Source organism: Polypterus senegalus, chromosome 3 (assembly GCF_016835505.1).
Source record: "Polypterus senegalus isolate Bchr_013 chromosome 3, ASM1683550v1, whole genome shotgun sequence".
Lineage (NCBI taxonomy): Eukaryota > Metazoa > Chordata > Cladistia > Polypteriformes > Polypteridae > Polypterus > Polypterus senegalus.
This window is the reverse complement of record NC_053156.1, coordinates 146,165,910-146,193,872: the sequence shown is the minus strand read 5'-3', so window position 1 is coordinate 146,193,872 and position 27,963 is coordinate 146,165,910. Positions and strand designations below refer to the sequence as shown.

The 27,963-nt window shown below is 40.4% G+C and overlaps 1 protein-coding gene across 1 annotated transcript in view; it reads right to left on the bottom strand.

The window, feature by feature from the left end:
* Positions 1-27,963, bottom strand: part of ralgapa2 (Ral GTPase activating protein catalytic subunit alpha 2) — a 627,566-nt gene that overhangs the window by 134,761 nt on the left and 464,842 nt on the right. Inside the window, exon 36 of the mRNA XM_039749771.1 lies at positions 11,256-11,414. Within this exon, the coding sequence (XP_039605705.1) occupies positions 11,256-11,414 (159 nt within the window). The remainder of the gene's footprint in view (positions 1-11,255; positions 11,415-27,963) is intronic.

The following is a 27,963-nucleotide window of genomic DNA, read 5'->3' as shown; positions in this document are numbered from 1 at the left end:
CAGAGTAAAAAGCTCATGTCAAAGATTAGATAGAGCTGTTAGTGAAAATCCACAATACATTTTTTCAAATTTCAGCTTTAAAAATAATGCATTAATGTGATGACTTTTTACCTGTAATGCAGCTCATAAATACAGCTAACATTTAATTTGTGTCCATAAAAATTAATATAATTAAATATATAAAAAAGATATAGCTAAAGTATATAAAAGGCATACATTTCCTTAGATTATAAAGGATATTTGAGCACAGAATAGCATTACAACTACTGCTAAGATTTTCCACATGGCATAACCTTCTTAACTGACATAAATTTACGAATTTCCCCTTGGGATTAATAAAGTATCTATCTATCCATTTCTATCTATATAAAGCACGCAGATTATACCTTATGACATATTCTTAAAAGGTGATTAAACAATATGTAAGATAAAATTAGTAATGCAGAAAATTCAGGATAATTTTCTGCTCTAAAATACATGCCCTTTAACATTATATTGAAATTTATCTACTTTAGAGTACTTAAGTAACAATGCAATGCATTTGTTAAATTCTCAAACAATAAAACTTGATAATTTCCAAAATAAGTCTAGTTTTCCCTCAATATGGTTCAAACAGATTCTTTGTATGTCATGAACAACTGTTTGCTATTACTATCTATTAATACATATACAATAAAACATTTTATTTAATAATACAATAACAACAAGTGAGCAAAGGTCTCATGTTATTCAGCAGTATGAGAATTTGTCAGACATGTACTCACCTGCTTTATTTCTCACATTTTATTGCTTAATATTTCAGATTTTCTAGCTGCTACACTATGACTTTTTTTGTTTTTTTCCTATGAAGTGGCAAAATTATATATCATTAAAATTATATCATCTCATTAGATTCATCTGGGGCAGAGGAGAAAGTACCTAAGTTACCTCTTAATAGACTGCAAATTTAAATATAAAAATACTACATTCTAATTCTGAATTTTTAAGTTCATAATGCTCATATATTGATTTTGCAGTACAAGGTCAAATTATTTAAAGAGTTATGTTTTTAGCTACTTGAAATCAAGTTTAAATTATTATTTATTTATTATTATTTATGTCTCGAAGAACAAAATGAAAAATCATAATGGGTTTCACATAGGAGATGGGCTTACAATGTAAAGTAGTTTATAAGACAGTAATGGTATTTTTATTTTTTCAGAAGTTTAAAAAAAAAAACAACTAAAGATGTGCAGTGATAATAGTGAAATGAAACAAATATGGTCTTTGAATATGGTAGCTTAGAAAAGCAGTAGCTTTCCAGTTTCATTAATGTAAACCACAGCAATCTACAATCATCTAAGCATTTCTCAGTTTATATAGCAAATTGAGCCAAATGAACAAATATAATGAGTAAAACATGTAAACACTGACGCAACAGACTACAAAAGGCTCAGAATTTCACGTCTTTAAAAATCGATTTATTCACTGATTCATTGATTGATTCACTATACCTTCTGGTACTGATAAAACAAAACTAAAATGTAACCCGAGAGTGCTTGTCGATTATCCTTTCAGTATAACTTGCATCCATTCCTTTCATTTAATCACTGACCATGAAATCCTTAGCATCACTTGCACCATAGGTCTCCTGCACAGACCCATCCAGAGGATGATGTGTTATCAAATATATTCATAACATAGTGTATCATAAAACTAGCAAACATTTGTTTGCAGTGCACATGGATTTTCTTGAGGAATGAACAGTACAGCTAAAGAAAGACAACAGATACACAATGAACAGACACAAAACAGACATTACTTTGCCCAAAAACAAACATTAGATAGTCAAAATGTGCAGTGCTTTAATTACTAACATTATTTTAATCACTTTAACACAACACACGTGGCAAACTAACTGGAGATCATAAAGGATAATTCTAAATGCCTGGATGTGCTGTATTTAATTTAATTTATACCAGATTCACATATATGTACAATACAACTCACAAAATATATTCCAAAATATCCAATTTTATAATGAGTAATTAATAAACACTGTCACACACATGCACATGGGAGGCAGCTAGAGGGATCAATCAAAGGTAATTCCATGCAAGGCCAGGAGGTGGCGGGGTGCACTAATCTTTCCTCTGATATTTCTGTAGATCAAAGACGGGAAATTCTGCCTGGCAAATTCCGGCCCTGAAGACGTCACTTCCAGTTCTGGACCCCAGATGACGTCACTTTCACCAACCTATTATAAAAGCCAAAAGCAAGACTACCTCCACATGTACTCAGACCCTAAAACAAATGCTTTGCAAGGTGGTCAATGAGGATGGAAGGAACTGGGATCAGCTCCTCCCCCTCATCCTTTTTGCATATTGGGAAGTCCCACAAGCCTCCACGGCACTCTCAACATTTGAATTGTTATACATACGTCAACCCCGGGGCATATTAGATATCCTAAAGGAAGAGAGGGAACAGGAGGCTCTCCCTTCGACAAATATATTAAAACTAGCAGAATACCCGCGCTTCGCAGCGGAGAAGTAGTGTGTTAAAGAAGGTACGAAAAAGAAAAGGAAAAATTTGAAAAACAACGTAACTTGATTGTTAATGTAATTGTTTTGTCATTGATATGAGTGTTGTTCTCATATCTATCTATCTATATATATATATGTTGTTTTCATATCTATCTATATATATATATCTCTATCTATCTATCTATATATATATATGTTGTTTTCATATCTATCTATATATATATCTCTATCTATCTATCTATATATCTATATATCTATATATATATATATATATATATATATACCAGCAGCAGCGAGAAGTAGTGTGTTAAAGAAGGAAAGAGAAAGAAAAGGAAACATTTTGAAAATAGCGTAACATGATTGTCAATGTAATTGTTTTGTCACTGTTATGAGTGTCGCTGTGATATATATATATATATAGCAAAATACCCGCTTTGCAGCGATGTCATGTGTTAAAGAAGTTATGAAAAGAAAAGGAAACATTTTAAAAATAATGTAACATGATTGTCAAAGTAATTGTTTTGTGTATTTGGCGGCAGCGTCACAAAGTTTTTTTCGTCTAGCTGCATCAGAAAATGTACCACAACGTCTGACATGCCTCCTTTTTAGTGTTTTCTCACAGCTTGGATTGCTGCTGTCATATATACACACACACATACACACGCACACACACACATACATACATATATATATACACATACATATCTTCATATCTACATATCTATATACATATCTACATATACACACATATATATATATATATATATATATATATATATATATATATATATATATATATATATATATATATATATATATATATATATATATATATATATTGTCAGGGATGCCAGGGGCCATGACCGGCCGGGACGCCAGGAGGGACCGGAAGAGGGTCAGAGCCCTGCCTGGACCACGTGGGGTTTGCCTTCCGGGTTGCTTTGGGGCCACGGGTCAAGGGCATGGAAGCCCTTCCCTGTAGGGGCCCGTGGTCACCGCCAGGAGGCGCCCAATGCCTTGGGACTTGTTTCCCCAGCACTCCCGCCACACCAGGAAGTGCTGGGGAAGATTTATGACGGCGCCGGAGAGCAGCCGGAGGACAGCCGGCACTTCCGCCACACTTGGGCGTGGCCAGAAGATTGCCGGAACACCTGGGGCTCATCCGGGTCCTCCATAAAGGGGCCGTCTCCATTCATTCGGGGCTAGAGTCGGGTGGAAGAAGGGCGAGGCAAGAGGAGTTGTGGAGGCGGCCCGAGAAGAAGGCATTGTGGCCAGGACTGAGTGACTGTTTTGGGGTTTGTGCACGTGACTGGGTCGTGTGACCTAAGTATTGTAAATATTGTGGTTAATAAACGTGTGGTGGTTTGATAACAACATGTCCGCCTGTCTGTGCCCGGGTGCCGTTCACATCTGGCGTAGTCGGCAGGATGCTCCGCCTGTTTCAAGGCGGAGACCTGATCAAAAAAATATTGTTGTGGACGGCCCGGTGCAGCAGGGGACCCCCCGTACGCAGCGGGTGCTGCGTGCACACAGCCCAGCGGGTAAAGAACCCCACGGACCGCCAGGGGTCCGCAGGAAGGCCATGTTTCCCTGATGCGGGCAGGTGGCGTGCCTACAACGAGTGCAGCGGTCTCCTACAAGCAGGCCGTTGCTGAAGGCGCCCGGGACCGCATGGCGTCAAGAAAGGCCACGCCGAGGAAGTGTCCTCGGTTTGACGAGTCCGGAAGGTGAGTTCCCTGCCTAGCGGCAGCCGCCCATGGGGTCGGGCGTGTTTTCTCTTTGCAGGCAGGGACCTCCCGGATCCACGCCGGTGGCAGGCGCATGCTGGTCTGCGGGCTCCGGCAGCGTGGCGGCAGCCGCGAGGGCTGTGGAGGAGGAGACGCTGCAGCTCGAAAGGCGCTGGCAACAGCAGGGCTGCCGGCAGGCGACGTCGCCACCGCAGGAGGGGAGGCAAGATGGCGCGGACCAGAAGTCCCTCCCCTGACAGGCACGCGATTGGGCGGTGTGTCTTGCGGGCCCGCCGATGACTGCAGAGGCGGGACCAAGGAATGTCCATCACGGGCAGGGGAGACCCGATTGGGCGGAGGAGAAGGCCCACAGGAAGTGGCGGCGCTGGAGGCTGACAGAAAGGTAGGCTCCGCCGCTTCACTTCCCGTCTTTGCCGGCTGCTTTGGCGGAGCTGGGGGTGTCCCTTCAGCCCGCCGGGCAGCGTGTGTTGCAGGTGCTATGTGCCCTCCGGGCTGAGGTGCTGGAACTGGAGAGGAAGGCGCTCGCGGCGCTGAGAACGGTTCAATCAACAACGGGGCGGGGGCGACGCTGGAATCTCCAGCCGGAGGGTACAGCGGAGACGGTGAGTACAGCCGACTCCGTAAAGCATACGGGAGGGTCTGCTGAAAAGGCTGTGATGACAACGATCAGTTCGAGTAAGCAGCCCTCCGACAGGAGTGCGGCGCCGCTGGCTGTATGCGCGGGCGAGGGGGGAGTCCGTGAGGACGCTGAATGGACACGGGCTGCTAAGTGCCCGGGTCCTAGCGCCCGCCCCCGAGTCGGCTGCGGTCCTGCGCCGCACTATAGGGACGCAGACGGGACAGAGGCGCCTTTTATTCCATAAGGAGTCTCAAACCGTCATGGCGTCCCAGAGTGAACGGAGGAATAAAGGGCTGGGTGCCGATTCCTCCGATATGAAGGGGACGCAGACGGGACAGGGGCTCGCGTTGGTTATCGGAGTCGCACACCGTCAAGGCGTCCGAGTGAAGGGAGGATTAAGCGGCTGGGTGCGCTTCCTCCAATATGGTGAGACGCGTTGCTGGGTGCACGCGTATGGCTGGCTGCCCTCTGGGGAGCAGAGGGAATCCCTGAGGCAGGCAGAGAGAGCAGGCGGTGCCGGCGACTCCATCATCGAGAGGACACGGAAGCCGCGGAGAGGGTGCCGATCAGGCAAGTGCCGGGGTGATTGGAGGGGGGAACGCTGCCCGTGCATGGCACGAGCTGGGTGCTGGCAGCGGTTCTGCCCCTGTGTTCTCTTTGTAGGGACGGACCCCGGGCGGGCTGAAGGAACCCCTTCGTGGCGGAACAGCCCTCTGATGTCGGGCCGTCAGCGGAATGTTCTCTCTGCCGCGCGCAGCTGCGCCACAGCTGGAGGAGCCTACGGGGAACGAGTGGCTCGGACCAAAGGGGCGCTGGAGGTCTCGGAGGGGTGCCGTCGAGGAGGCCCCGGGTGTCGGTAAAGGGGAGCACAACCTGTGCGAGGCACAGGGATGCACCAAGGGCTGGTGCTCGGATTGTGTCTCCGCCCCTGTCCCTGCTAGGAGTGCGGGGCCGGACCCCGGCTATCCTCGAGTGGGACCCGTTTCGGGGCTCTGCTGCCCTCGCGGGACGGGTCGCTCTTACCCACGAGTGGTCTTCGCTGGCTGTGGGGCACTGTCAGGGATGCCAGGGGCCATGACCCGGCCGGGCGCCAGGAGGGACCGGAAGAGGGTCAGAGCCCTGCCTGGACCACGGGGGTTTGCCTTCTGGGTTGCTTTGGGGCCACGGGTCAAGGGCATGGAAGCCCTTCCCTGTAGGGGCCCGTGGTCACCGCCAGGAGGCGCCCAATGCCTTGGGGACTTGTTTCCCCAGCACTCCCGCCACACCAGGAAGTGCTGGGGGGAAGATTTATGACGGCGCCCGGAGAGCAGCGGGAGGACAGCCGGCACTTCCGCCACACTTGGGCGTGGCCAGAAGATTGCCGGGAACACCTGGGGCTCATCCGGGTCCTCCATAAAAGGGGCCGTCTCCATTCATTCGGGCTAGAGTCGGGTGGAAGAAGGACGAGGCAAGAGGAGTTGTGGAGGCGGCCCGAGAAGAAGGCATTGTGGCCAGGACTGAGTGACTGTTTTGGGGTTTGTGCACGTGACTGGGTCGGTGTGACCTAAGTATTGTAAATATTGTGGTTAATAAACGTGTGGTGGTTTGATAACAACATGTCCGCCTGTCTGTGCCCGGGTGCCGTTCACAATATATATATATACATACCTATCTAGGTGTATAGCTTTGGTCACTGAGTGCAAGGGAAAAATAATAAAATATAGTCTATAAGTTATTAAACAGTAAAACATTAACGTTTTAAGAAGTACAGGTACATTGAGCACTACTGGAGTGGTTTCAGGTAAACTACATTTTAAAGACTGTGTAACACAACAGGTAAGTAACTAACAGCAGCTAAAATGTATATGGATCATCTCTCGGTAGTAGATCCCTTTTGAAAGGCGCTACACGACGGCTGTGGTATAGAAATTACATTTTCTATGTGAACGTTCAAATTTGCGCCTGTGGTAATGTGCCTTACCGGCATTTAAAGAAAATTAGTTTTGTGTCCTCTGCAGTGTTAAGACAGAAAGGCTTTGGTTTGGGATAAAAGGAAAAAAGGTGTAAAGAAAGGAAAGTTGCCTTTTTCTTTTATATAGTATAGAGAGATGTGTTCGCTGACGTTATGATCGCCTTGTGTAGACTGGTGAGACGCCCCGCCATTAATCGGCTGTGATGGCACTGTCAGTCCTCCACTCGTGCGTGTTTCATAATCCGAGGTGAGGACCTCATAATCGTATATGCAAAAGAAAGTGTGAATCGCCTTAATATTATTTTGCCGTGGTGTAGAAAAGGGGTCCCGTGTTTGCACTTGTCTGGGCTATAGCGCAGGGGGAGGATGAAAAAAATTAAAAGTGCTCACTTTGACTTAAAGCAGAAGCGCAGTCAGCGTCTCAAAGGCGGCACAGCTATGCAGCGCTGGCTGCTCGACTTTGCTGGGCAGGAGACCACAGTTTTGCAGACACGCTCATGATATCAAAAGTCTCAGCGCTCTTTGGAGGTCATTCATATATTATATATATAGCAAAATCCCGCGTCTCGCAGCGAGAAGTAGTGTGTTAAAGAAGTAATGAAAAGAAAAGGAAACATTTTAATAATAACGTAACATGATTGACATTGTCATGAGTGTTGCTGTCATATATATGCCTGCCTAAATAAGTCACCCTCGCTTTGCTCTTACTTTATTTACCGCTCATTTAATCATGGCTATTGGCGGAAAAATTATAAAATGGAAGGAGGATGGCTTTACCAAAACAATTATTGATGGCGAATCGATTATTCATAAAGCTTGAATTGGTGATGTTTTTCTGTGTTAACCTCATATTTTTCAGACTTCTTCTCAAACTAAGGTGGTGCGAGGATAAAATGAATCGGGATGCGCTGATCAATGTAATCGTGTACAGTACCAGGAAATCATGCATTGACAAAAGCTCCCTTTGCTTGTAATGCAAAGTGTGATTAAATGCATTATTTTTTAACGCGTTATGGAGCACATGCATCGAAGCTTCTCAGCTGTGCTTGTGCTAAGAAAAGGAAAGATTTTAAAAATAACGTAACACGATTGTCAATGTGACCTTTTGTAAGTAGTGCCTGGAGGATTCAGTGTGGAGAAACTCTATAGAGACAGCGTGTGTATTAACTTGTGGATTTTTCTGTGAGTATTTGGTGGCAGTCTGACAAAGTTGCTTCGAAAGACGGCATTAGCCGCTGAGCTCAGCTCAGACCGAAATTAGATGAATGGGAGGGGAGATGATGACGTGACTCCCCCACCCGCCTTAACTGTCAATCCCCCACAAACACAGTCTCGGAATTTGCATAAGCACACCCCTTCACCTACAATTTTAACTTAGTTATAAAGTGATCAAAACTCTCGTTTATATCCTACGTCCTCTCATTAAACTTGTATCCCGCATTACCTGTGGGCATGTGAAACGCCAGCGGTAGCCTGTCTATGAACTTAGTTTAAAGTTTAGGTTTACACCTTGCTTTCTTTCCGAGGCAGCAACACTCATGAATATGGTAGTATATGTCACTCGCTCGCTTCTTATTGTTTTTCGCTGCGTTCTCAATTATATAATGCATGTTTTCTTAAGCGCTTTTTGCAGGTCTTCCTGGTTTTCTACGCACTGCGTTGACAATCAGTTCACGTGATTACGTGGGAGGCGTGATGATGTCACACGAAACTCCGCCCTTCCAGCTCAACTCCATTACAGTTAATGGAGAAAAATACCTTCCAGTTATGACCATTAGGCGTAGAATTTCAAAATGAAACCTGCCCAACTTTTGTAAGTAAGCTGTAAGGAATGAGCCTGCCAAATTTCAGCCTTCTACCTACACGGGAAGTTGGAGAATTAGTGAGTGAGTGAGTGAGTGAGTGAGGGCTTTGCCTTTTATTAGTATAGATAGATCGCACAATTTGCTAAAATCCGTCCCATTCTTAAATCTCACATGGAAAAGGCACAAAAAGTCTGCGTGAATTCGTGGGCATGGTGCCCGTTCCTACCTTTCACTCTCAATTATTGGGCCATTGTCAAGGCTCTTATGAAGTTAAGGAAAGGAAGGGTCTCTTTGATTATTTGGTAAAACAACCAAATCATCGACTGATTGAAATGGTATATTTTGTAAATCTGCTGTGTCCGTGGAAGAATAGGGATCCCAACCCATCCTCCAGTCTGCCCCATTCACTCTTCGGTTACAAATTACACCTTAACTGAATTTGACAACCCATCAACGACAGGAGGTAGAAACAGTTATCCTGTCTGTCCCAGAGGTAGTGAATGAAAGACAGGGTTGAACTTCACTGGTTGTGCATGATATTGTGACAAAACCCGAAGTGATAGTCCGAGAATGCCCATTTTGGGTCCCGAAGCAAAAACAGCTGTAGTGAGGCTGGAGATCAAACGAAAGCTGGTACTAGGTGTAATAGAGGAGAGGCATGGTAATCATCTATTCCAACACTTGGAAGGAACACCCACAGCATGTACAAGCTGTATTGCAGTCACTAGGAGAAGCAGGTCTTCGCATTAACCCAAGGAAATGTTTCTTTGGGTTAATCGCAGCCAAATATTTAGGCTACCTGGTGGGCCAGGGTACAGTAAGACCACAATGTTCTAAATTCATTGAATTCATGTTGAATTGGCCCTGTCCGAAAACCAAGAGGCAGATCCAAGCCTTTCTTGGATTAGCGGGCTACTATCTTCGGCTTGTACCTTGTTTTTCTGAAAGAGCAGCACCCTTGACTAATCTCACATGGAGGGGAAACCAAATTATGTGGTATGAGATGCCCTAACAGAAGCTGCATTTGGTGACTTAAAGCAGGCCCTTACTTCAGCTCCAAGCTTGAAAGCGCCTAACTTTTCTTTGCCTTTCATCCTCCAGATGGACGCTTCGGACATAGGTCTCATGGTCTTTAGCCAGAAACTGCTTGACCTGAAGACCAGGTATTTGGCTGTGGAGCAGGAGGTCTTGGCAATCAAGTGGGCGATCACTCAGCTGAGGTACTACCCTCTGGGCCCTGAGTTCACCCTGGTGATGGAACTTGCACCTTTACAATGGATGGCCTTGCATAGGGACTCGAACCCGCAAGTCACGAGGTGTTTTTAGACCTAGAGCCATACAAGTTTTCGGTCGTTTATTACAGTGGAGTCCTGCAAATCAATGCTGATGCTATCTACTGGTGTCACAACCTCTCGGCTAGGTACACCCAACCAAATGGGTCTGGCCTGGGGGGGGGGCGTGTCACATACATGCACATGGGAGGCAAGTAGAAGGAGCAATCAAAGGTAATTCCATGCCAGGCCAGGGGGCGGTGGGGTGCGCTAATCTATCCTCTAATATTTCTGCAGATCAAAGACAGGAAGTCCGGCCCTGAAGACGTCACTTCGAGTTCTGCACAAAAATGTCACTTCTGGTTCCAGCCGCCAGTTGACGTCACTTCCACTGACCTACTATAAACGCCAGACTACCTCCACATGTACTCAGTTCTGTTTTGGACTCGAAACTATTCACAACTCTGCTTATATTTGCCCTTTTGCAGCCAGGGATTAAGTATACTGGTGGTTGCCCCAAACCTTTTTCTGTGTGTTAAGGTTGATTATTTCACAACACCTAAATAGAGAATGTTACTATACATTGAACACAGGGCACTTTAAACATACAGTACTATAAACATACAATCAGATGTTGCATCTCTCAAAGCTTGAGTCTTCTTAAGATAATGACATGAGAAAAGATGCAAAGTACTACTACAGCACAAACAGCTTCATACCTAAAAAAAATCCTTTATATGCTGAATTTAACCAGTAAATAATGAAAACTAAAAAGAAAAAAAGAAGAGGGAAGAAGATGGTTCTCTGTAATGGAGATAAACCACTTATTGTATAATCTGTTATTGTGTTACTGCAGAGGTCAAGGATGAATATTTATCAATGGCTGAACAATTTACACCAGTAGGTTTTTCTCTGTGAATTTAGCAATACATCTATGTAAATTCAGAAAGAATAAAATGTCAATAGGTGCAAAAATATATGTCAATAAACATTTCTATTTAAAATTGTTTACTTGAATAACAGATAAAACCAATGCATCAGAAATAGCTGAAAAAGCTGATTGAAAATTAATGTTAATCATTTATTTTGAAACAGATGCTCTTTAAACTCCAAACTCTATGGAATATAGAAAAGAACTACTGTATCTACAGACACTTCTTTGGCTAGATACATAATTGCATTATGATTATGCTTATCAGATGGTCATGTGTTGGGAACTGAAGGTTACATAATAATACCAAATAACATGTATGGTAAACTTTCTTAATTAGCAAGGTACCAAACTACAAAAAAAAAAATAATATTCAAATCTAATTCTTCACTACTAACTTATACATACCTGAGCCTTCTTCATAATTTGTATGTAGAACATATGATTCTTCATTGGATAAATTATTATAAGTACATCACCGAAGTCTGTTGGTATAATACCACTTCGGTAATCCCTTGAGTGTTCAGACCATACTATGTGAACTTCATCATTTCCCAAATGACGAAGCTGAAAGAATAAAATTGAATACCATGTTAGTAGTTTATAAAAATTTCAATCATTTACAATTTCAATTATGCTGCACTCTTTATAAGCAATGTTATTTCATAGCAGTTAAAATAACATTACACTACTATAGGAAACATGTTTAAACTGTTAAAATGCATTACCTGTCAAAGCAACCACTACCATATTGAAGATCTGCCTCTCCACTTCATTCATTGGTCAAGATACCTATCGTAAGTTCAAAAAGGCGTTGTACGTTTAGTTTTTTGCGGAAGTATATTTTAAAAATATTTTACCAAAAAACCATGTGTTTTGCATGTTTTGAGCATATAGCTAAATAACTGACATGTGGATATGCAACACAAGTAACATAAGATTTTCTTTATTTTTCCCACATAGGTGTTTTTTTCACATGGTTGGATGTGGTAAGGCATTGGTCTCTATTAACATGTATTATATCAAACTTTTTTCTATCTATTCTGCATGAAAACAAGACATTAAATTTTTTTCTCAGTCACGACTAAAAGCTACATGAGAGTAATAACATTTAATAACATATACTTAAACTCTTTTACACATGTATAATATAGAATTTAAACACTACCAATTTTAAATGTACCATTAATAAAATTATGTATGCAATTCATCTGCAATAGCCCTTTAATGGTTTTTGAACTCATCAATTAATTTTTGCAAATGGTTCACTTATGGTCACTAAAAGGAACTTCATTTTTGTGCAAGCTGTCAAAGATAACACCATAAGTCAATCTCTGTTAACATCTCATTTAGCTCAGAGTCTTTTTCTACTGTATGTACAAAGCTAATCGCTTCATTGATGACTCTGTTATATCTGAATTTTCTTCATTATGCATATATGTTTGGCTTGTTTTAATTTGTCTGGCTTTTATAATAATGTTGAGCTCCTTGTTAATTCTTTTAATGATCATTGCAAGGCTATTCTCGATAAGGCTTAACAATCTTAATTGTGGTGTGTGAAGCTCCTGTTGGAAAGCAGAACATCTATTGAAGTCTACAGGTTTAGATGTCCACCGTAAACATTTTAAAGAATTACTTTACTTTTATAATGAATCAGTAAAAAAAGCTAGGTCTTCTTATTTTGCCAAAAATAACCCCAAAGTATTTCAATACCATTAACAATATTGTTACATCTTCTCCCTAGCATGTTTTGTTTCTCTCAGTTGATGACTGCCACACATGTCTTAACCATTTTGTGAATAAGGTGATGATGTCATTCAGTACCCAGAGTCTTTTACTTTATTTTCTCAGATTTCACTTAACAATCTGTTTACAATAGTTAGCAAGATGAAACCTGCATCACCTTCTTTAGAGATATTTCTGTTTTACTTGAGGCTTTCACCAGTATCAGCTCATCTTTGCTGTGTTCCTTCCTATTTTAAACACACCGAGGTAATTCCTTTACTAAAAAAAACTAATCTTGATCCTAGCTCTATATGCAATTATCAGCCAATTTCAATATTATCGTTTATTAGTAAAATATTAGAAAAGTTTGTAAAAATCAATTTAAATCTCTATTACACAATTTATAGATTTTTTGATCCTTTACAATCACTTTTAAATAAACTTTACTTAGTAAACTTTTAAACTTGTAGAATAAAATGAAAAATATATATTTTTCTCTGGAATTCTTGGGTTGAGATATTAGCCTTTAGACATTTAATGGCTAATGTGGCTTTTCAAGCTGTATGGATATACACAACATTCACTTGCAGTGAATAAAAAAAACATTTTGCTGTTTTCATAGTTCTGGGCTTATCATTAATTGACTGCCCCCAAGAACTGAAGAAACCAAAAATCAAGACATATCTGCAGGGAAAAAGATTTTTTGTCATTTTCTGAACTAACAAAAACACATATAGTAGTACCTGCAGCTTCAAAAAATGACCATCATTTAGTGATGCTGCTTTTAGAACTTATGCCTTGCAAAACATACTAATAATGAAAAAGACATTGTGTGATGTCTGAATAACAGTTACTGTGCAACAAGTAAATACTGAAAATGGAAAAAAAAACTGATAATTATAATCATACTTCTGGCTCAACCTGAAAATGAGATCTATTGACTATTTAATCTCATACTTCAGACTAAATAAGGAATTAAAACACACAGACTTTAAGACAGACATACAAAAAAAGAGTCTTTTGTACATTTGTGAAAATAGTATATTCCGTCATTACTTCAGATTACACAATCTCTAGCAAGTACATCCTCTTTAAAATCTGTTTTTTTCATATCAGGACCCAATTACTTGTCTAGTCATCAGAGAGTACTAAAATTTGATAAATCTAACCTTGGATGACAAAGAACACATAAACATTCAATTTGTCATTATTTATTAATAAACTAATATACAACAGTTAAGTATGAATAGCTATAATTTCAAAAGTAAATTAAGACCAGGTGCTGCTAATTGAGTGAACACAATTATCTGAAGATAAAGACGTTCTAACAAAGTGCTAAGAGGCACTGGCAAGGCTCTTCTTTGCCTGTAGCTATCTGACTGCATAATGCCTCCTCCCATTGTGCCTACAGTATATCTTCACTCTAGCCAATTATTCTAGACACACTAGCACTGGAAAATACAGTATTTTAGAATATTATTAGATCACTACTATATTGTGTGTATAGTTGTGTAATAGTTTGCACTTTTTATACTTTGCAGTACCAGACTTTACATGAAGATCAATAAAACACACTTAAAACACTCCATCTATTTATCTATTTATGCAATGACATCAGATAAGGAATTATTCCATTTTATTAGTTTGCAGTGGATTATAATGAAAGGTAGATTTAAGATATTGTATCCTTTAGCTTTACCATTAAAATAAAAATTTTACATTGTTTCCAGAGAAATGTCATGGTGACTTGAATGCCTTTAAAAAGCAGACCCTGACATTAAAAGTGAACACCAAATGTATTTAAAAAGTTACTTCCTGACAGTGTCAATTAAGTTTAGACAGGAAAAGTTATTTTATTAGAATAAAGCTAATTTTAATATAGTACAAATACTTATGCTATATTAAAGTGTAAACCTTTATTCACATATATGTGACAGTATTATAACAGAATATTAGTCACAAATAGAGAGATACTTTATTCCCGTCTGCAACTCTGCAATAAGTCAACTGCACAACTGTCTTTCTGAACTAAGATCCTGGATGGCTAATAATTTTCTTGATCTGAATCAAAATAAAATGGAGGTGCTTATAGTGGGTCCATCAGCTAAAGCCCAAATTGGTCTTGGACTTCTTGGCTCTTTCTCTGTCTTTTGCAGACCTCAAGTACGCAATCTAGGTGTTATCTTTGACAGTAACCTCTCTTCTGAGAAACAAGTTAATTCTGTAGTCAAGAGTTGCTTTTTCCAGCTTCGTCTATTAGGTAAGATCAAGCCTTTTTTTATCTTCTAGGGATCTTGAGAATGCTACTCATGCTTTTAACTTTTCTCTCCTTGATTGCTGCAACTCGCTGTATTCTGGGATTAGCAAACCCCTGATACACAGGTCACAGTTGGTCCAGAATGCTACCGCTCACTTTCTGTTTGGGGCAAGAAAATATGATTCTGTTTCTCCAATATTAGCTTCTTTACATTGGCTGCCTGTCAGTTTTCGAAATGATTTTAAAATCTTGTTGCTAGTTTTTAAATCTTCACATGGGCTTGCTCCTGCCTATTTATCTGAATTGTGTGTTTCACGCCAGCCATCCAGAGTGCTTAGATCTTCTAGTCAGTTGTCTCTTGTTGTCCCTTGTACCAAGTGTAAAACTAAGGGGGACAGGGCTTTTGCAGCTGCTGCTCCTCGCCTGTGCAACTCTTCACCTCATCATATAAAGGAGTCGTCTATAATTTAACTGTTCAAAACAAGATTAAAGACTCATTTCTATTCACTTAAATTCCATGACCTTCAGTAATACTGATGATTTCCTCATTGTGATTATGTAACATTACTTCTATTTATTATTATTTTATTTATGTTCATTTATTTCATTTCTGTTTATGTTATTCATGTTAATTGTTAGTTTTTCTTTAATTCTATTATTGCAAAGAACTTTGGCCACAGCATTCCTATGTTGTTTTAAATGTGTTATATAAATAAAGTTGACAATGACATTGACATTTATTCCCAGCAGGAAACTTGGTTTTTCATAGAAGCTCTTTAAATAAATACATAACTAAGTAGGTAAGTAAGTAAATAAAAAAATAAATATACCCACACACTTTGTTCTGAACACAAACCAGAATGACTATAAATCAAGAAAATTAAAAAGAAAGAAAACTTCTGACTTCGGTGTCACAGTCACAGTGAGGCATTATGCATATATGTTGCTTTTGGTATAAAAGAATGTCCTGCAGAGTTTACCCTTTTATGCCATCTGAACCTGTCATGTACATGCATTTTATGTAGAAAACAAAGCAATACCACAACCATTTAAGTGTTCTTGAAAATATTATTCTTTTCAGGACACAGATATGGACCATGCAGTAAATGTTGTTTCACTGACAGAAGGTACAGAGTGTACACTGCATGCCAACATCATCTTTCTTGAGTAAACTGTGTTTTTTTTTCCAAGATTGAAGGTGAATTAAATTATACCCTACTAAAATATTGTTCTTGCCCACTATGAAGGTTTTTTATCCTCTAATTATAAGCTGCACAGAAGCAGCGTTACTTTGTGTGTGAAGAGCTTGTATTCAAATTTAAAGTAGGTGCAAGTAATGCAGGATCAATGCATATCAAGCAGAGATAGTAGTTGAAGGGTCAGCGAGTAAATAATTAATCAATCTCATAGCTGCCAGGAGCAAATAAGTAAACACATTACAAAAAAGGAGGACATAAGGTATAGAAAAAGAAAAAAACAATAGATAAGTCAGTTACATTTTACTCAAGCCAGTAAGTGTTGTGCTAAAAGAAAACCAAAGGTAAAGAATGCATTTTAGGAGGGGTGGACATTTAATCAAGGACGGTGTAGATGTCAGCACTTGGACGGCAAAAAGGGGAAGGAGAAAAGTTCACTATAGTCAAAGAATATTTTCTCTCTCAATACACTAGATAGCAGATACCAGGGTTAGGATTCCCACACGGATACCTACAAAGCATGCTGGGACCTGTAGTCCCATGGGGCAGATATGTGAGTTTTGAATGGGCCTGCCAGGAGGAGCTTCTGGGATTCACAATCCATACTGTTGTTCCTTTAAATTTATAGTACTGTGCAAAAGTTTTAGGCAGGTGTTAAAAATTGCTGTTTCATGTTTCATGAAGACAGTTTCATGTAATGGCAAGATTGAGCACAGCAACAAGACAAAAGGTAGTTATACTGCATCAGCAAGGTCTCTCCCATACAAAGATTTCAAAGCAGACTGGGGTTTCAAGATGTGCTGTTCAAGCTCTTTTGAAGGAGCACTAAGAAACGTGCAGCGTTGAGGATCGTAGACACAGTGGTCGGCCAAGGAAACTTAGTGTAGCAGATGAAAGACACATCAAGCTTATTACCCTTCGAAATCGGAAGATGTCCAGCAGTGCCATCAGCTCAGAACTGGCAGAAGCCAGTGGGACCCAGGTACACCCATCTACTGTCCGGAGAACTGGCCAGAAGTGGTCTTCATGGAAGAATTGCAGCCAAAAAGCCATACCTCCGACGTGGAAACAAGGCCAAGCGACTCAAGTATGCACGAAAACATAGGAACTGGGTTGCAGAAAAATGGCAGCAGGTTCTCTGGACTGATGAGTCAAAATTTGAAATATTTGGCTGTAGCACAAGGCAGTTTGTTTGTCGAAGGGCTGAGGAGCGGTACAATAATGAATTTCTGCAGGCAACAGTGAAACATGGTGGAGGTTCCTTGAACGTTCGGGGCTGCATTTCTGAAAATGGAGTTGGAGATTTGGTCAGGATTAATGGTGTTCTCAATGCTGAGACAGGCAGATACTTATCCATCATGCAATACCATCAGGGAGTTGTATGATTGGCCCCAAATTTATTCTGCAGCAGGACAATGACCCTAAACATACACCGAAAGTCACTAAGACCTATCTTCAGCATAAAGAAGAACAAGAAGTCCTGGAAGTGATGGTATGGACCCCACAGAGCCCTGATCTCAACATCATCGAGTGTGTCTGGGATTACATGAAGAGACAGAAGGATGTTAGTTCTCCAAAATGTTTGGAACAACCTACCAGCCGAGTTCCTTCAAAAACTGTGTACAAGTGCACCTAGAAGAATTGATGCTGTTTTGAAGGCAAAGGGTGGTCACACCAAATATTGATTTGAATTAGATTTCTCTTTTGTTCATTCACTGCATTTTGTTGATTGATGAAAATAAATGATTAACACTTCCATTTTTGAAAGCATTCTTTGTTTACAGCATTTTTTCACACCTGTCTAAGACTTTTGCACAGTACTGTATATTTCGATTCTTAAGTTTAGAAGAGGTTAAACAATCATTCAAACAAATGTTAAGAATGAGACCAGTACAAAGCCAGATATATTTGATGTTAGACTTTAAGGAGATTACTTCCTTGAGCCCAATATCTTATGGAGATCATAGTTGCTCCAGCACCTCATACTCAGTCACTGAACTTGAGGAGTAGGCAGCAAGCGTGGACTACACTAGAGTCCTGGAGCAATTCACCCAGAGGACCAGAGATAGCAGGCACCTTTAAAGCTGCATGGTAGAAGATTCCTGCCCACAGACAGGTGTTAGGGCAAGCTAAGAGATTCACATTATCCAGGGCAATCCAATCTTCAAAGACATTTTAAATGGTTTCATCATAAAATTCTAGTTAATAAAGCTAGTGGGATACCTGAAATTTCACAATAATAATGACTGTAATAAAATCAAAATTAAAACAGTTTACACTAAATGTTTGGCACTGCTTAACTGGAACCGGTTTGAAAAAAAAAAGTGATATATTTGTGCATTGATATAATTAATTTATGTTTAGAATCTACTTTTCTAAACAGATTCTGGTGGATGAATAAGGAAACATGGATAAATATGGGAACCACTTACTGTGCAAAAATATCTTATACAGTAATCCCTCCTCGATCGTGGGGGTTGCGTTCCAGAACCCCCCACAATAGGTGAAAATCCGCAAAGTAGAAACCATATGTTTGTATGGTTATTTTTATATATTTTAAGCCCTTATAAACTCTCCCACACTGTCTACAAATATTCTCTGCACAGTTATAGAGTAAACCCTCGTTTATCGCGGTTAATCTGTTCCAGACTCTACCGCGATAAATGAACTTCCACGAAGTAGGGTTCTTTATTTATAAATCTAATATTTTCGCAGTTAGAGCATAGAAAACCTGTTTACCTTCTAAATATGTTTTTTGACATTATTAGAGCCCCGTAGACATGAAAGAACACCCTTCAGTCAAAAGTTTAAACTGTGCTCCATGACAAGACAGAGATGACAGTTCTTTCTCACAATTAAAAGAATGCAAACATATCTTCCTCTTCATAGGAGTGCGCGTCAGGAGCAGAGAATGTCAGAGAGAGACAGAGAGAGAGATAGACAGACAGAGAGAGAAAAGCAAACAATCAAAAATCAATACGAGCTGTTGGGTAGTCTTTCAGCATTTTTGAGAGGAGCGTCTGTATCCTCTAGGCAAACAGCCTCTGTGCAAACAGCCCCTCTGCTCACACCCCCTCCATCAGGAGCAGAGAATGTCAGAGAGAGTGAGAGAGACAGAGAAAAGCAAACAATCAAAAATCAATACGTGCTGCTAGAGCTTTTAAGTGTGCAAAGCACCGCACGGGAAGCATATCACATATCATTGAGGAGTTTTATTTAATACATAATACGTGCTCTGATTGGGTAGCTTCTCAGCCATCCGCCAATAGCGTCCCTTGTATGAAATCAACTGGGCAAACAAACTGAGGAAGCATGTACCATAAATTAAAAGACTCATTGTCCGCAGAAATCCGCGAACCAGAGAAAAATCTGTGATATATATTTAGATATGCTTAAATTTAAAATCCGCGATGGAGTGAAGCCGTGAAAGTCGAAGCGCGATATAGTGAGGGATCACTGTACTGTATTTGGGAAAGCAATGTCAAGATGATTTATTTCAATTCTGTTATGAAAATAACAAGCCAGCTCCTGCACACTTGAGCTTGCTTGAATACAGACTTTAAACATGAAGAGCAAATAAGGTTTTGATATGTAGCAATATATATAAAAATATATAAAATCTTAGTATCATTGCAACAAAATACCTTATGTTAGAAAAAGGATATGCAATGCTTAGGAGAACGAATGTTGACTACGACCTATATTCCTGCATATAAATTCACTGTTTAATTATTTACCTAAAGAAACTTATAGGAAAAGACTGCACTGAAATACTGGGGCAAGTGTATACTGGTTTCTAATATTTCTGATTCTGAAGACCAAAGCTATGTGGATTTAAAAAAATATATAATTAAAAACAACTGGTTTAAAAAACAGCCTTGGTAAAATACAAATTTCTTACAGAAACCTTAAAAATATCTGTCCCTCTATCCTTTCTGGATCCATTTCTGATCTTTTACTGTCTGCACCTATTCTGTCAACACTAGATAGTCTTGTTGACCACTATAACTCAGCTCTTCATTCAGCATTAGATAAAACAGCTCCTTTAAAACACAAGGAGGTTTCCGTTCAGCTCCCTGGTATAATTCAGAATTGCAATCTATGAAAGCAGCTGGCCGATGCCTTGAGAGAATGTCACGTAAGACTGGCCTCACCGTGCACATCCAGGCTTTCTCTGACCACCAAAGAGCTTACAGAGAAGCACTAACTGCTGCTAAGAACACCCACTATGGCAGAATAATAGAAAGTGGCCACGATAACCCAAGGGTTTTGTTCTCTGTAGTTAATAAACTACTCCAACCCACATCTGGCCCAACTACCTCTTCTACTGAAGTCTGTGAGGAATTCCTCCACTTTTTCCGTAACAAAATTAAAGATCTAAATAATTCAACTAACATAATTACATCATCTGTTTATATCTCTTCCTGTTTTCCCACTCCATCCAGCTCCTTCTCTAAGTTCTCACCAGTCACATCTGTGATTGTTAATAACCTGCTTTGTAAGATGAGGCCGACTACTTGTGTACTGGACCCCATCCCCAGCACACTACTTAAATCCTGCCTTCATGCCATAATCTCGACTGCTACAACAATAATAAACTCATCCCTTGACACTGGCTCTGTGCCGCTCACTTTTAAAATTGCTTCTGTAACCCCAATGTTAAAAAAGTCTGGTCTTGATGCTGACAATCTTAACAACTTTTGGCCTATTTCCCACTTAACTTTCCTGTCAAAAGCTCTTGAGCGTGTTGTAGGCTCCTAACTCACCAATTACTTAACCTCTAATAATTTGATGGAACCCTTTCAGTCTGGTTTCAGGGTGCAGCACAGCTGTGAAACTGCTCTGCTATGGGTAACCAATGATTTGCTTATGGCAGCAGACTCTGGACAAACCAGCATATTATTCTATTAGACCTCAGTGCAGCATTTGACACTGTCAGACATGACATTCTACTGTCCAGAATGGAGAACATGCTGGGTATCTCTGGCACTGCCCTCCAGTGGTTCAAGTCCTATCTGACTGATAGGCAAGAGTTTGTTAGTCTTGGCAACAGCAGATCCAGCTCGGTGCCAGTCACACAAGGAGTTCCTCAGGGCTCTGTCCTCAGCCCTCTTCTCTTCTGTATTTATATGCTTCCCCTTGGCCATATTATTCGTAGCTATGGACTGGGTTATCATCTTTATGCAGATGATACTCAACTCTACTTCAATGTTAAAAGTGGAACTTCATCAGAGCTTTCTCAGCTCACAACCTGCCTTAGTGAAATTAAAACCTGGATGGAGCAGAACTCTTTAAAATTAAATTGCAACAAAACTGAACTCCTGCAAATTGGGACTAAAATGCAGCTTAATAAAATGAGCTCCTTCCCAGTCCATCTTGGCAGTGATTTCATCAGACCTGCCTCTACTGCAAAGAATCTTGGTGTCATGTTTGTTTCCTCCCTCTTTTATTCCACCCACATAAATCACATTAAGAAACTTTCTTACTTTCACCTCCGTAACATATCCCGTGTTCGCTCTTTCCTCTCCTTTTCTAATGCTGAGAAACTTGTCCATGCTTTTATCACATCCCGTATCGATTATTGTAACTCGCTGCTGGCAGGTGCACCTTCTAATCTTATATCACAGCTCCAGCTTATTCAAAACTCAGCTGCAAGAGTCCTTACTCGAACCAGCAGCAGTGAGCACATCACACCCATCCTGCTCCGTCTTCACTGGCTCCCTGTGTCTTACAGAATCGAATATAAAATCCTACTAATAACCTACAAAGCCTTAAATAACCTTGCATCAAACTACATCAGTGACCTTCTCCATCACTATGTGCCTGCCCACCCACTAAGGTCCTCTGATTCTGGAAATCTTGTTGTGCCCCATACTAATCTACACTCCATGAGTGACAGGGCCTTCAGCTGTATAGCGCCCAGACTCTGGAATGACCTACCGAAATTAATCAGATCAGCTGACTCCATGAATTCCTTTAAAAAACAACTCAAAACTCATCTGTTCAGGAAGGCTTTTAGCTATACTTGACTTTATTACCCTTCTCTCAGTTTACCTCTCTGTCAAGATGCTCATGTAACCTGTATGTGTGTGTGCTAGACCATCAATTATGTTGTCTGTTAGGCTTTTCTCTGAATTTACTGTCTTAACCTTCTTTATTTATTTATTTGGTTTGTACAATGCTATATACTGTATACCCTGCCATTCTTTCTTATATTCTGTAAGTGCCTTGAGCATGAGAAAGGCGCTATATAAATAAAATGTATTATTATTATTATTTACTCAAATTGACCACTTGCTACAAAAAGAGCCTTTCTGTTCTTTGCAATGTTGAGCATTTTAGGTGATGAGACCCATTTACTCACCACAGTCCCCAAAATTCAACTCACGATTTTTATACACTTTTTATTGACTAGGTCACCATCTTCTGCCTCCCTTGCCACAAATGCATTAGTTCTATGAACATTCTAAATTGAATTTGTCTTAGCTGTGTTAAAACCTCTTTTACCACCTTCTTCTTTGTTGAAATTTGATTGGGCGGTCACAGGATACTTTGGGCTGTTTCCTATCCGGGATATCAAACATTAATTGTGAAGAAGATTTTTTAAAGTTGAAAGATGTAATTATTTTTCATGACACGCAAAGAAACCATGACTCAATTATAACTCCAGATAACAGGAGTCAATAAAACTATAGTAAGTGAGATAAGCAATTCATTTTTTCTGATCAGAAGAAAGTGAGAAAAATACAAAGCACATTGCAACCTACTGTATACATGGAAGGGATCACTAATGAATTACAGGGCACACTACTTCTATAAACATACTAGCTCAATAATCCCATTATTAGACATTGGACTGTCCAAGGAGATCCATGTAAAAACAATCAGAATATACAAACTCCAAGTAACCCAGCTGGGAATCAATGTTTTGAGGTGACAGACTTTGCAACCCTTGTCTCTTTTAATATTTAGACATTAGTATTAGTTTAAATGCTTGTCTTTTTAATTTTACACGACAAGCATCTTTACTGTAAGTGACCTGTTCAATATTATTTTTTGCAATGCTAAAAAGACAATAGATATTGTTTTAAGCAGAATTTCTAAATGAAGTTGAAATGACAATTAGTACAAGTTGGCTTTACCTCCAGAAGAAACTTTTTATTTTATTTATCTTATAGAAAAAAAACAGAATTTCTCAGATGAACAACATCATGTTCAAATAATTGGCGTCATATGGTCGAAAATGCCTACAGCAATACTTTGAATAAGCAAATGACTGTGTGACAGGCATCAGGCCACTTATCACCCTGGCCTGGCATCACACCACACATCTTGACCCTTACGCCCAGTTAACTGCTTTAATAAGACCAGCTGCTCAAGTCACAGACTAGTAAATTGGATTGAAGAATTCCTGCTTTTGTAATTTTGGGTGAGTATGACCACACTTGGTTTCTAAGAAGTGGTCTGCTTGAAAACTCCATCTCTTGTTTGTATGGCTTGAAAGAACTAAGTTTTATTTGTGAATTAACCAGGAAACTTCCTGCCAGATGTGGGCTGCCGGGAGACTGATAATGTGCCTCTTTGATTCCTCTTCACTTGCACTGCTGAAGCCAATTTGTTTTCCTGGTGCTGCTCTGCCTTAGGCTACAAAGGGCCTTACTCATGACCACAATTAGAGTGCTTGGAGTCAAATGATTTAACAAATCCAATAGCAGAGCTCTGTCTCAGCTTTGCAAACCTTGTCAGCAGTTAGATTAGCTGTTGAAAATCTAATCTAGTGAAAGCTAACAAATTTCTCTCACTACCAAGCAAAGTTCAGTATGGGGTCGAAAGTGCTTTTCTGGATCTGATGAATTTGCCCCTCTGTGGAACATTATATGATAGCATGAATCACTTCAGCAACCTTGCAGCTCATTTTTCACTGTTAACTGCAATTCAGAGGAGGCATGGCAGCACGCTGATAGTGAGATTGATTTTTTTCTTGCTCAGCTTTAAAAAAAAAAATCAGATATAATCTCCTCATTTTGAGAAGAACTGTCTTGTTACTTCTTTATTTCTCTTAGTTTAAAACATAATCTCTCATTCTGGAAAGAAGACATGTCCCAGTCAGTAGTATAACATTAAACAGAACAAAATACTTTAGAAAAATAATTTACTTTGAAAAATATTAAGTAAATGTAGCTTTAACAGTTTGCAATTTCATAAACCATAAATACTTCTTAAATTTAGATTAGGAACAAATATATATACACATGTATACAAAACAAATATATATACATGCACACACATACATATTCAATTTAACAAAAACAATGTAATAATGACATGTACACAACAAATTATGATCATGAATAAAGTAGGTATAAATAAGGACAAATCAACTTAGGATCGCATACTATTCAGTAGTAATCTGTGTTAGTAAACTGCTCAAAAAAATTAAAGGAACACTTTGAAAACACATCAGATCTTAATGGGAAAAAGAAATCCTCCTGGATATCTATACTGATATAGACTGGGTAATGTGTTAGGAACGAAAGGATGCCACGTTTGATGGAAATGAAAATGATCAACCTACAGAGCCCTGAATTCAAAGACGCCCAAAAATCAGAGTGAAAAAATGATGTGGCAGGCTAGTCCATTTTGCCAAAATTTAATTGCAGCAACTCAAAATTGTACGCAGCACTTTGTATGGCCCCTGTGTTCTTGTATACATGCCTGACAACATCGGTGCATGCTTCTAATGAGATGACAGATGGTGTTGTGGGGGATCTCCTCCCAGATCTGGACCAGGGCATCACTGAGCTCCTGGACAGTCTGAGGTGCAACCTGGTGGCATTGGATGGACCAAAACATAATGTCCCAGAGGTGTTCTATTGGATTTAGGTCAGGAAAGTGTGGTGGCCAGTCAATGGTATCAATTCCTTCATCCTCCAGGAACTGCCTGCATTACTCTCACCACATGAGGCCAGGAATTGTCGTGCACCAGGAGCCACTGTACCAGCATAGGGTCTGACAATGGGTCCAAGGATTTCATCCTGATACCTAATGGCAGCCAAGGTGCCTTTGTCAAGCCTGTAGCGGTCTGTGTGACCCTCCATGGATATGCCTCCCGAGACAATCATTAACCCACCACCAAACTGCTCATGCTGAATGATGTTACAAGCAACATAATGTTCTCCATGGCTTATCCAGACCCTTTCACTTCTGTCACGTGCTCAGGGTGAACCTGCTGTCATCTGTAAAAAGCACAGGGCACCAGTGATGCATCTGCCAATTCTGGTATTCTATGGCGAATGCCAATCGAGCTGCATGCTGCTGGGCAGTGAGCTCAGGGCCCATTAGAGGACATGGGGCCCTTGGGTCACCCTCATGAAGTCTTTCTGGTTGTTTGGTCAGAGACATTCACACCAGTGGCCTGCTGGAGGTCATTTTGTAGGGCTCTGGCAGTGCTCATCCTGTTCCTCCTTGCCCAAAGGAGCAGATACTGGTCCTGCTGATGGGTTATGGACCTTCTATGGCCCTCTCCAGCTCTCCTAGAGTAACTGCTTGTCTCCTAGAATCTCCTCCATGCCCTTGAGACTGTGCAGGGAGACACAGCAAATCTTCTGGCAATGACACGTATTGATGTGCCATCCTGGAGAAGTTGGACTACCTGTGCAACCTCTGTAGGGTCCAGGTATCGCCTCATGCTACCAGTAGTGACACTGACTGTAGCCAAATGCAAAACTAGTGAAGAAACAGTCAGAAAAGACGAGGAGGGAAAAATGTCAGTGGCCTCCACCTGTTAAACCATTCCTGTTTTGGGGGTCATCTCATTGTTGCACCTCTAGTGCATCTGTTGTTAATTTCATTAACACCACAGCAGCTGAAACTGATTAACAACCCCCTCTGCTACTTAACTGACCAGATTAATATCCCATAAGTTTCATTGACTTTATGCTATACTCTGATTAAAAAGTGTTCCTTTAATTCTTTTGAGCAGTATATATAGCAAAATACCTGTGCTTCGCAGCGGAGAAGTAGTGTGTTAAAGAAGTTATGAAAAAGAAAAGGAAACATTTTAAATATAACATAACATGATTGTCAATGCAATTGTTTTGTGACTGTTATGAGTGTTGCTGTCATCAAGGATTTGATTACCATTATTTCTTTCAATCAGATTCGTATTTGGAGGATGTGTTGTGTTCAAGTTATATTCCGTGTTTGTCAACCGTTGTAAAGATAACAGGTTTCATTCATCGAAGTGTTCACTACCCAAATCGGTACTTGTGAATCTAAGATGTTTAATAGGCATTCCCGGTATTATGCTGTGGATTTGCCTGCGAATATTTAGCGGCAGCGTGTCTATGAACTTAATTTAAACTTAAGCTTTACACTTTGCTTTCCTATTGATATGTCTACAAAGGCTTGTTCAGATTCAGAGGGATGTTCCTTTCTTACTGCATCAATAAACAGTTCGTCTTCCTCTTTATCTGAGACATCACCCACTGCATGCACGGGTTTACCTTTCCCAGTCCTACAAACTTTAGCGAAGTGGTTCAATTTACCACATTTTTTACACTGTCTTCCTTTAGCTGGACATTGACTTTTTCCACCGTGTGCTTTGTTTCCGCAGTACCTGCACTTATGAATATCCTGGTATGCATCACACGAATATTCTTGTATGCATCTTTTGCTGCCTTCTCAATTGTGTAATGTGTTTTTTGTTCAGAACTCTTTGGAGGTCTTGCTTTTTGTTTGCGTACTGAGTTCACAGTCAGTTCATGTGAGCCGCTCGGAGTACATGCTTCGAAGGTTCTCAGCTGTGGTTGTGCTATGTCGCGATCTTGCGATGTCCACGGCTTTATTTAATGTTAGCTAAGACCCGGCACTTAAAAGTTTCTCTCGCACTTTTGCTGAGTTTGTGTCAAACACTATTCTATCCCTGACCATCTCCTCTTCGTTTGCATAAGCACAGTCCTTCACCAGCAATTTTAACTCCGTTACAGCAATTTTAACTCCGTTACAAAGTGATCAAATGTCTCGTTTATACCCTGCGTCTTCTCATTAAACTTGTATCTCGCAAATATCGTATTCGTCGTAGGCATGAAAAAAACGCCAGCAGCAGCGTGTCTATGAACTTAATTTAAACTTAAGGTTTACACCGTGCTTTGTTTCTGCAGTAGCTGCACTTATGAATATGCTTGTGTGTGTCACTCACTTCATATTCTTTTGCAGCCTTCTCAATTGTGTAATGCGTTTTTCGTTCAGTGCTCTTTGGAGCTCTTGCTTGTTCTCTGCGTACTGCATTCACAGTCAGTTCACGTGAGCCGCTCGGAGCACATGCATCGAAGGTTCTCAGCTGTGGTTGTGCTATCTCGTGCGATCTTGCGATGTCCACGGCTTTATTTAATGTTAGCTAAGACCCGGCACTTAAAAGTTTCTCTCGCACTTTCGCTGAGTTTGGGCCAAACACTATTCTATCCCTGACCATCTCATCTTCGTTTGCATAAGCACAGTCCTTCACCCACGAATATTTAGCGGCAGTGTGTCTATTGGATTGCTGCTGACGGACGGCCTTATACTGTATGGGCAGGCACTCAATTACATGGGAGGCGTGACGATGAGGGATGCAACTCCGCTTCACACGGCGACCGAGCTGCAGGCTGTATGTACTTAAGTAGGTTCCAGTTATGACCGTTACGTGTAGAATTTCGAAATGAAACCTGCCTAACTTTTGTAAGTAAGCTGTAAGGAATGAGCCTGCCAAATTTCAGCCTTCTACCTACACGGGAAGTTGGAGAATTAGTGATGACTCGGTGAGGGCTTTGCCTTTTATTAGTATAGATGATAAGCCATACCAGTGCATTCAAAGATTCAAATGTTTCATCACAAACTGCATTAAAAAATGTTGCATTTCAGACTGTAAATCTTTGGGGCCCTACAACTTGTCTACATC